This window comes from Mandrillus leucophaeus, unplaced genomic scaffold (genome assembly GCF_000951045.1).
Source record: "Mandrillus leucophaeus isolate KB7577 unplaced genomic scaffold, Mleu.le_1.0 Scaffold393, whole genome shotgun sequence".
Taxonomy (NCBI): Eukaryota; Metazoa; Chordata; class Mammalia; order Primates; family Cercopithecidae; genus Mandrillus; species Mandrillus leucophaeus.
Window position 1 is genome coordinate 2325366 of NW_012104176.1, and position 11050 is coordinate 2336415.

Genomic DNA, 11050 nt, shown 5'->3' on the forward strand with positions numbered 1-11050 from the left:
TGTAGACATAAATGATCTCGTTTATGAGTCTGGGGGATTCACGAGATGCTGTTTCAAAAGATACAACATTTCAGTTGGATAGGAGGCACAAATTCAAGAGATTTATTGTACAACATGGTGATTGTAATTAATAACGATGTGTTATATTCTTTTAAATTATTAAAAGAGTAGATGGTAAGTGTTCCCACCACAAAAAAAAAAAAAAAAACAATGATAGTATGTGAGGTAATGCATGTGTTTAGGCATTTTAGATTGTATACATGTTTCAAAACAACATGCTGTACACAATAAATAGATACAATTTTTGTCAATTTAAAAAATTAAAAAACAAAAATTGCACACTCTATACTAGCACCCACTAGCCATTCTCATGCCCAGCCTTCGAACCTTGTTCTTCCTCTGTGTTCTGACCTGTCCCCTTGAGGCTAGCAGCCATCCAGTGCAGCCAGGAGCAGCCTCACTAGCAGTGCTGAGTCAATCCAATCCCACTCCACATGGCCCCAAAGCCATACAGTTTTATTTAACAGGAGTTATGAGATGAACTGCTTCCTAGGGGCCAAGGTGACAAAGATGTCCTCTGAGAAGCAATAAAACAATAGATACAGAGCGAGAATCTATATTCAGGAATTTGGGTCTCTATTCTGAGCTTGCAATGGATTTTTAATTGGTTAGTGTTTCTAAAAGGTCACCGTATTAACCTTTGAGTTCTTTCCCTAATGCTTCGGATTTTTGTCTAATGTACATTTAGAAAAACACAGGTGCTTAACACATTTTGTCCAGTTAAATGGGCCTCTGTGATCTGAAATTGGCATAGGCAGGTGGCTGCCAGGTCTGCACTACTTTGGGAAATAGATGTATTTCTCCTTTACCTGCTCTCCGTGGGAAGGGAAAGACGTAGGGGGAGGGAGAATGCTGACAGACAACAGCAGGGTGATTCTGTGCTCAGCATCTTGTCTTGGTGGTATATCCAAGCTGCAAGATTTATAACCTTCTTGTTACAATGTATCAGCTTCAACACTTTCAGTGAAGTCTTCAATAACTTCGATGACATCTTGCTGAGGGGTTTTGTCATTAAAAGCTGAAAGCTGGTCATTAACAAACCTTCTCTGCAATCATCTACCGCTGTGCTAACTCAGGCATGGATCTGCCTGGAAAGTTGGACTGGCTCAGAAACTTTTGAGAAGGCTGCATTTTTTTTTAATGTGTGGGGTATATTTCTTCAGGGAAAGAAAATATGCCTCCCAACCATTTAGTCATTTATTTCTCATTATTCATTATCTAGCCTTTCCATGAGAGAACCAAATTCAACAAATATGTGTATAACACTGCTATATAACAGTCACGGTGCTTAGAGCTGAAGACATAATTATTTTAAAAAGACACAGTTCCAACCCTCAGAGAATTCACAGCACCCTCCACCCCCCTCCAAAAAAAGTTAGTCATCATTTACAGAATCCTTACAAAATGTGCCAGACTTTTATTAGGCATCATAGGCATTATCTTGCTCATTTTTCACCACTCTTTAGAAGATCAATAATCTTATTATCCCCATTTTAGAGACTAGATGACTGAAGTGGTTGCCTGCTTCAGAATTTTCTCAAAGGTTTTGGACTCATAATGGGCAGAACCAGGGTCTGAAACCCATGTTTTCTCCGACTTCAAGCATGCTCATCTGCTTCAAACAAAACTGGGCCAGGAAGAAAGCAAACAGCATGGCATTCCAGGTGGAAGAAGGATCACAAGCCAGGCTAAAAGCACACATGTGCTGGGCAGGTATGAGAAACAGGTTGAGCGCCGCTCAGATCCCCTTTCAAGAGAATTAGGTGATGGGGGCAGTATCGGCCATTGGAGCAATGGCCCTTGGCTCCCCATCCTTCCTCATCTCCATGAAAGCATTTAGACTAGAGAGGGATCCATTTGTGTGCATCTACATATGAAGCCAAAATTGCCCATTGGCTCTAGAGTATCAAGGCGTGGCGTAAATGTTATGAATATAATAAAAATTCCTATGATACGAGAACATTTTAACTATTTGAACATCATTGAATCCTAAACTTACACAGAGATCCATGTGGCAGAACAATTCCCAGTTGCTTGACAGCAGTTTCCGCTGTCAACGATTTGACTTTTCACCTAATCTGGTCACCTCCCAGAGGGAAATAATGAATGGGGGTGCTGCTTTCTCCTCCATGCAATTCACACTAGAAAAAGCCAGAGGACCAATCCAGAAGTTCTTCAAAAAGGAAGAGAAACACGCAAATGTGGGGAAATAGTCTGCTGTAATTTGTGGGGCAATAGAAAGATAACGAGTCTTGGAATGGCATTTTTTTAATAACAAGGAGAATAACTTTGAGGTAATAGATATGTTTTTAAGAGTGCACATTTTGTAATAATAATAATTGTTACTATTGGCTAAGGGGCTACTATGGGTCAGGCAGTTGCTAAGGGAATTTTACACATTAGCTCATGAAATGGAATCTGGATATAACAACCCTGCCAGAAAAAAAAATAAAAACATTATCCCCATTTTTATAGATAAACAAACTGAGGATTTGAGTGATTTGGTAAAGGCCCTTATTGAATAATTTGCAGATCTAGAATGCAAATCTAGTTATATGTTATTTCAAGTTTTGGGCATCCTTTACTCTTATCTGCATCTACATTAATTAAAATATAACCTATTTAAAAGTGTTTCATACAATTAAACAATGCAAAGATTTAAAAGGCACTAGCTGATTTCTCTCTTTTTATTCTAAAATGACATTTTTTTTCCTTTTTCTTTTCTCATATCCCAAAAGGAAACAGAAACATTAGCATACCTTTTAATGCTCGATTAATTGCTGTGGGAATCTACCTGAAGAGATCAGGAAGACCTCCAAGCGGACCCATTGATCCATCTATAGTGTCATTATGTGCCTGTCCATATGTGTGATGTCAGAGGAAAGGCTTTGTTCGCGGGAATCACAGAACCATCATCCATCTGACTCCCTGGGTTTTGGTGAGTTCTCACCTGCAGCGCTTCCCAGGAATATCTTCCTTGGCCTGTTATTATTTTTAATTGCTCACAGGGTGCTTCTTACTAGTAAAGTTCTTGCCAACCAAGATCATCAGCATTACCTCGGAGGAGTCTCCGAAAATTGATTAGCAAGTTCAGCTCTGCTCTTTTGATGAGAACTAGGATATGAGGCATCTGAGCTTTGCTCAAGGTCACAGAACCTGTCAGCTCATTCACAGACAGCTTGAAGCACTTTGAAAGAATACACGCAAGGCCAAAGTAACCAAATAGAAGGAAAAGTTTCTGTGTGGGGGAACAAATAAACTCTTTAACTCAGAGAGCTCTGAACTCACAGATTATATCTCACACCAAATAGTTAACAATAGTAATAATATACATGCATTCAGCCTTGTTCCAAAAAATACTACTTAGTGACTTTATGATGTTTAGCAAATATTGTAGCCTCTTTGAAACTCAGTTTCCTCATCTATAAAGTAGGAGTAATGACCTCATTACTTTTTGAGGTCATTTGAGGTTTTGAGAAGGAAACGAGATGATGGTTTCAATTAAAACTCTTTGTATTCAAGAGATAGAAGCCCAATTAGAATAAGATTAAGCACAAAGAGCACTTTATTATGATGAAAGCAATGTTCTCTCGAGAACTTGCATGCAGGCAGATCTCAGGAAAAATGGAAAGCAGAGGCTCCAATGCTGTCTGGAATTTCTTCATGTTTACTTTTCCTTCCTTTAATGCATGGACATCTTCCCTTCTCACTGTGCCTAAGCTTACAGGGTAGAACCGAGCCACCGGTGGCTCACAAAGCTACACCCACCCAACCCAGTCCAAGAGATTAAGAAACTAATTGGTCCACGTTCTAAGTCCCAGGGAAGAACTGAAATTGTCCCAGCTCACGTCCTGTGCCTACTTTGGACCAGTCAATTATCTGCTCAAGGAGGAGGATTGTATTCCACTTGCATGGATGTCCCCGTGGTAAGCAAGTAGATGGGGAGGTGAATATTTTATAGAAGAAAGGGGAAAGAGACTTGCACCACAGCAGAAATAATTGGTGTCCACTATGAGAATTCATAAAAAAGTTACCACACCACGGCCTGGAGTGGTGGCTCACACCTGTCATCCCAGCACTTTGGGAGGCCGAGGCGGGTAGATCATGAGGTCAGGATATCGAGACCAGCCTGGCTATGATGAAGCCCCGTCTCTACTAAAAATACAGAAAAATTAGCCAGGCATGGTAGTGGGCACCTGTAGTCCCAGCTACTCAGGAGACTGAGGCAGGAGAATGGCGTGAACCCGGGAGGCGGAGCTTTCAGTGAGACAAGATTGCGCCACTGCACTCCAGCCTGGGTGACAGAGTGAGATTCCGTTTCAAAAAAAAAAAAAGTTACCACACCACTATACCCAGACCAGAATAAATACATTTATGCATGTGTTTTTCTTCTCAATATATACATTTCTACACATTTAAACAGTCTACAGGTTTTTAAAAAGACAAAACAAAAATAGTATGTGTCTATTACAGTGAATATAGCTAACCTACTATTAAGATTCAAAAGAACACAGATGCTGTAGACAGTAAATGTTTTATATGCCTAATAAACTTCTCATCAAGTAATCTAAAGACAAATTAGAAGTTCAACAAATTGAAACACTTGTTTTTTTGTCCTAACCCTATTCTCTCCTGTCTCTTAGAAACCCAAATCTTTTCTCATTTTGCACTCTTACCTTCTGTTACTTTTCTATCCTTAAATTACCTTAGTTTGGGGTCAATCATTAAGTGTTTAGCATTAAAGATCTAAAGGATGGTGTAAAGCACTTGAAACTATTTGAAAAAACAATGAAATGCGTCTATGTGATTAGCGCTGAACAGAGTACCAGGCTGGGAATGGATAAAAAAAAAAAAAAGCAATTTCTCTTTATCTCTCTTTTCCCAAAAATACACAGAGCAATTTTAGGCAAGTCATTTGTGTTCCCTGTAGCCATCCATAAATCATAGTAACTAGCCTATTTGTTCTTCAGGATAAAGCCTGGGAATATCAATAGACAAACTATGAATAGGACCCATCTACAGGGAGAAGTGGAGAGGAATCTCAGAAAACTAGAGATTTCCCTCTCTTATCAGAAGATGAACTCCTACCCGGAAGAATCTATTTTGTGTGTAATACAAAATAATTTCTTCACTTGGGTCAAATTGCAAGAATCCAATTGCTCTCTGCCAATAAACTCCAGGCCTGAGTGAAGGATCCAGTCAATAAATTTCAAGTTTTGGAAAAAGACCACTTTGTGTCACTTTCCAGAATTCCTTCTGGTTATTACCAGTGTAATACTGAATAATTTTAGAAAGAATAATGTTGGAACCTCTCAAACAGAATGAGAAAAATTAAGTGTGGCTAGCATGGTTTTTTTAAAAAAAGGAAATTTAGAGTTTCATTTTACATTGGATTTTGTTGCTATGACATGATTCCTTTTTGAGAAGGAGGAATTGGCTGGACACGGTGGCTCATGTCCATAATCCCAGCACTTTGGGAGGCCGAGGCTGGTGGATCAGGAAGTCAGGAGATCAAGACCATCCTGGCTAACACGGTGAAATCCCATCTCTAGTTAAAATACAAAAAATTAGCCTGGCATGGTGGTGGAAGCCTGTAGTCCTAGCTACTCAGGAGGCTGAGGCAGAAGAATGGCTTGAACCCGGGAGGCAGAGCTTGCAGTGAGCGGAGATAGTACCACTGCACTCCAGCCTGGGTGACAGAGCGAAACTCCATCTCAAAAAAAGAGGGGGAAGCAACAAATAATGGGAGAGGAGGTGCTAACTGGCCTAGAAATCAGTGTTACCAATTAAAGATTATTCCTTCATGACTGTTTTCAAATATGATAAGAATTCATATGTAAGGAATTCCATGGAGGGAAAAGAGGTACTAAAATAACAACATCATCTTAAAACACAACTCACATTTTCCATACGACAATAAAAATGTGTCTAACTGGGCTGCTTGCTTACAGCTTAAATGCAACACACATTGATGGAGGACTTGTGCCATTTTTAAGTTTATTGCACAGATGCTTAATTTGGGTTCTTTAAAAATCCTGTCATTTCATTTTTTTTGGTAGTTGGGATATTAAAATATGCAAATAAGCATGTTATAGTTGATCAGTGCTAATCTTTTTTGTAATAACTGATGTTCTCTCCCAACAGCCACCACTCCTTCTGTTCTTGTCACCTTCACCTGGGAGTCACAAAATGCTGAAGACAGTCACTTTTTACTTGATTCAATTTCAGGAGGTTGTAGCTAGGCCAAAATCCTCCACTTCCTCTTTCCTACTTTTCCCCCCTAATGTAAAGCCTAATTATATGGCTTTACATTGATTTACATGGATTTCACCTTTCAAAAATTATTGGTCTTTGCTGAATGCAAATAAGCAAATGGGAAAATTATATTAAGTTTGCACAATTGATCTCTCATCATTTCAAACGGTACCTTTGAACAGTTCCTGAAATGTCTGTCTGAAATGCTCCCAGCGTTGAGTGTCATCAAGAGGCGCTGGGTCACTCTGGGGAAACCCATTCTCAGTGATATAAATTACAGGGTTATTATATGTATCCTAGAAAAAGAGAACAGAAATGTTATTCCAAACAGATGTTTTAAAAAAAGAAAGCTCATAAAATCAGGTACATTACCCTCTATCTTCTGTAAGCTACAATCCCAAAACTAGTTTTCATCAAATTGCACTGACCCTATTAACTTAATTTTCCATGCATTGACCTTTTATAACTAACAATGGAAACGCAAAACTGTGCAAATGTCCATGAAGACAGTCAAATGACTCTCATTATAATGAGAAGACAGAAATATCTTTCTTCCATCAGCATCTGTTGACTGTCACTGCTCCTTAACCCCTCAGTCCTGCCAGCAGCTACATTCGACATCCCCCACAGGAGGGGTTCTGAAAACCTGTACTTGAAATTTTAATTTTAGCTAACTGGATGTCATCCAATATAGTTGAGAATCAAAAAAAAAAAAAGATCCAGCTATCTCAATCCTTAAAATGTCTTTTATAATCATAGTTGTGACACCAGATTGAAAAATATATCCAAACTACTTCTATAGCCACAACTAACTTTAACAACAAATCCTAGACTTTGACCACTGCTTTTGAAACCTTTACTAGCTAGTTACTCCTCATCAGCTCAAATCTTAATCTGCTCTTCCCAGGCCAGCAAATGTATATGCTATTACCTAAAGTAATTCTTTTTCAGGTCCATATATACATATACATATGCCTGTCTTGCCCACCTTCACATATTTGGGTGTAATGGACACACAAAAAATCATGCATTTACCTTAATATACTTCAGTAGTTTACGTACTCCCCATGGTACCACATAAATCCAATCCACATTTTTCCAAGATGGATCTGGAAAAAATTCAATTTCCGCATCCTGGAGAATACCTAATTCTCCTTTCTTGTTCTCCTGGTATTTGATTAAGCGAGTTGTATAATATTGCACAGCAAAAAAATCAGCAGTGCCTTTGATCATTTTCTTCTCTTCTTCAGTGAATTCTGGAAGCCTCGATGATGGATAGCCTTGCTTTTGACTCATGGAGGCAATCTGAGACTTGACAACTTCAGGATAATCACCATCGATGAATATGGGTTTAGCAAAGAAATCCAGATGGAATTTCATGGCTCTTTTAGCAGCTTCCTGGTCAGACACTGAGTTGGGATCTGCAGGTTCCAACCAGACCGCAAAAAGTGATAGGGACACCATACCTTTCTGCTGTTTTCGAAACAGGGAATCATAGCTGTGCCAGGATCTGGCATGAGCCTTAATCAAATTATGAGCTGCCTGATAACCTCCAGTTCCAAAGTGAGGGATACCCGGAGGAAACATACCTAACTCATATGCCATCACGGAAAGAACATTAGCTTCATTTATGGTGATCCACTGCTTGACACGATCCCCAAAGGTACTGAAGCAAAACTGAGCATATTTGTCAAAGGATTCAATGATAGACTCTGACAACCAACCTCCTCGGTCTTCTAAAGCCTGAGGCAAATCAAAGTGGTAGAGTGTCACGATGGGAGTAATCCCATTTTTTAACAAATCATCAATGATCTTGTTGTAATAATCAATTCCTAGGAGGAAAAAAGAAAGTGTTCAAAGAAGAAAAGTTATTTGTAGTATATTGGCAATAAATTTTAAAAAGGGAGAAGATCAGATAATTTTCTGAATGACTTTTATTCAAAACAAGTTTTATTACTTCCTCAATACAATCAATGAAAGACTGAGAGGAAATACTGAGAATTCCAAAGAAGAGTAGTTGATCAAGAAGTAGGAGTTTAATGGGGTGACATGATTGAAAGACAAATGTATTGAAATGGATACATTTAGGCAGATCGCTGTTATCTAACTTTGTGTTACTTTCATACTTATTCAAATGATTTCATGCATTTCTATGTATGTTCATTTTTGTCCCTTAGCCCCACTAGAATACAAGCCCCATGATAGCAGGGGGCTTGTTTAATTCACCTCTGGATCTCCAAATCCTGGGACAGTACCAGAAATTTAGAGGTTAATAAATATTTGCTTAATAAATGCATGGATCCAATGGTATTAAGTATAAAGTAAAGGAATTGATCCAGATGACTGCCTTAATGCTTTTCCAGGTCTATTAGTCTCACAAGTCTAGGAAAAGAGACCTACTGAGAATGAACTAGAGCTCAACATCTGCCCCAGAATCTGGGTTACAAGGGCAGACAGCCAGAGGCTTAGGACATTAAGAGTACCTGGCTGAAGGTTTGCTCTAAAATCCTAACATAGTTTATGGGGATACACAGCCACCTCTGGCTCTCATCTGATTTTTCCAGGACTGCAAGTGTGTAAGACAGAGTTTTTAGGCTTGCTGCCGAGTTCAGAAGAAAGTTTCTAAATTGAACATGCCCTGGCTCAGAATTTATGTCAAGAATTCACTGAATCTAGCTTAATGATGATGCTTAGCTGGGAATAGGCTTTCTGGAGAGGCTGATGTTAGTACTTCATGTGGTTTTATATTTAAAAACATGGAGGCAACCTAAGCTTAGACAAGAGAAGCTGCCCTGTTTTAAGAAGTTGTTTCCTGGATAAAGATTATGAAGTCATATGTAGAAGTGTGTTGCATTGAAAGTTTCCCTAAGGAAAAGGTCCCTTTCTTTTTTCTTAACCTAGGAGCCTTCTCAATTTTTAAAAATAACGACATACTTTTGTATGCATTTCATTCATGCGATCATTTGTTTGTTAATTCCTTTAATACACATTGATAGAGAAACTGCTACATGCTTGACATACAAACATAAGCAAAACAAATACCACCCTTGTGGTCAGGGAGCTTATTAGCAGCGACTACAGAGAAATTCATTAACAATTACAATAGAGTAGTAGATAAAGTACAGAGTCCTGTTTTTTATCTACAAAAGGTAGTACAGATGAAGTACAGAGTCCAATTTAAGGGATAAGTACAGAGTCCTATTTAATTTATGAAAAGGGATATCCATTCTAAACTCAGGGTATTTGAAAATATTCTGAAAGCAATGTAGCGTAATTGTTTCAAGAGTGAATTACGGTGCCAGACCACCTAAATTCAGTACTAACCCTTTCACCTACTAGCTCTGCGACCTTGGTCAAGATCCTTAATCTCTCTGAATTATCTTTTCCTGTATGAGAAATATGGATTATAATAGAAACCTTCTTCAATTAATTGTTGTGAGAGTTTAATGAGTAGATAAATTAAACATGTTTAGAACAGTTCTTGGCATATGGTCAGGGTTCAGTACAGGTTAGCGATCATCAAAATAGTAATTATTATTGTTATTAGTGACATCTAAGCTGATATTTAAAATATGAATACAAGTTAATCACTTAAGGTGAGGAGAAAAATGTGATCAAGGAAGAGAAAAAGAGGAAACAAAAAAACATAAAGGAAATGTTAAAATAAAGACCATTCAAACGAGAAAAACAGACTATTTACTCAGAGTTTGCTGTATCAAGAGAGTCGGCCACCAATACTTGCATTTGGCAGGTATTCAAATACAGTCAGGACAGAGGAAAAGCTTTAGAGTGGAAAAAAGAGAACCCTTGGGTGTGCCCTGATTAAAGGTTGTTGGCCTTGGGAAGAATTGGAGCGCTAACTAGAAGCAGGGCATCCTTTGTGATTAGTTTGGGGAGCATATTTGGTTTTCTCTGGTTGCTCCTGAGTTGGAAGCAGGGAGTAGGGGGTAGAAAATAGAGAAGGTGTCAGTTGACCACACTGTGACTATTCTGGGCTGCTTGCTGCAGAGGCTGTGGTTTGACTTTCTGGGTTTCCTTTGTCAGTCAGAGTTTTATTATCAGATATGACCTGGCCAGTATTTGTCTATTCACTCTCTTTCTGGGAATAAAGAATTCAGTATAAGAAGAGTGTATCAAAAGAGGAATAAGAATGGTGAGAGATGAGCAAGGTAAGCAGAAGCCAAATTATGCACAATCATGTGTTTTCTCTCCGTCTGGGTAAGCGGGTATTTTTGACACCAGCTCATTTATTTTGCAAACTGGAATGTACTGTGAATCATGCATAACAACTCCATATTTGGAAGACACAGTTCTGTGCTATTTCTCACTTGGTAGCAGAAAAACTCATCCTCCCCGCAAAGATGTCCATTCTGTAATCCATGAAACCGGTGAACATGCTACCTTCCATGGCAAAAGGGACTTGGCAGATGCAATTAAGGTATGGACCTTGAGTTGGGAAGAGTTTTCTAGAGTGTCCAGGTGGAAACAATATAAAGACATGAGTTTTTAGAAGTGGAAGAGTAAGACAGAAGAGTGGGTCAGAGAGACGCAACAATGGAAGAAGACGAGAAGTGGCAGCTTGAGAGAAACTCAACCCACTATTGCTGGCTTTAAAAATGGAAGAAGGGGACCAAACGCGGTGGCTCATGCCTGTAATCCCAGCACTTTGGGAGGCAGAGGCATGTGGATCATGAGGTCAGGGGTTTGGGACAAGCCTGATCAACATGGTGAAACC

The 11050-nt window shown here is 38.9% G+C and overlaps 1 protein-coding gene across 2 annotated transcripts in view; it reads right to left on the reverse strand.

Moving 5' to 3' along the window:
• Positions 1-11050, reverse strand: part of LOC105547652 (cytosolic beta-glucosidase) — a 133250-nt gene that overhangs the window by 60248 nt on the left and 61952 nt on the right. Inside the window, exons 3-4 of one of the 2 annotated variants that reach the window (XM_011991304.1) lie at positions 7351-8147; positions 6488-6611 (exon numbers count right to left, since the gene is read on the reverse strand). The exons of the other annotated variant lie outside the window; for it this stretch is intronic. Of the exons in view, the coding sequence (XP_011846694.1) occupies positions 6488-6611; positions 7351-8147 (921 nt within the window). The remainder of the gene's footprint in view (positions 1-6487; positions 6612-7350; positions 8148-11050) is intronic. 2 annotated transcript variants of the gene reach the window in all.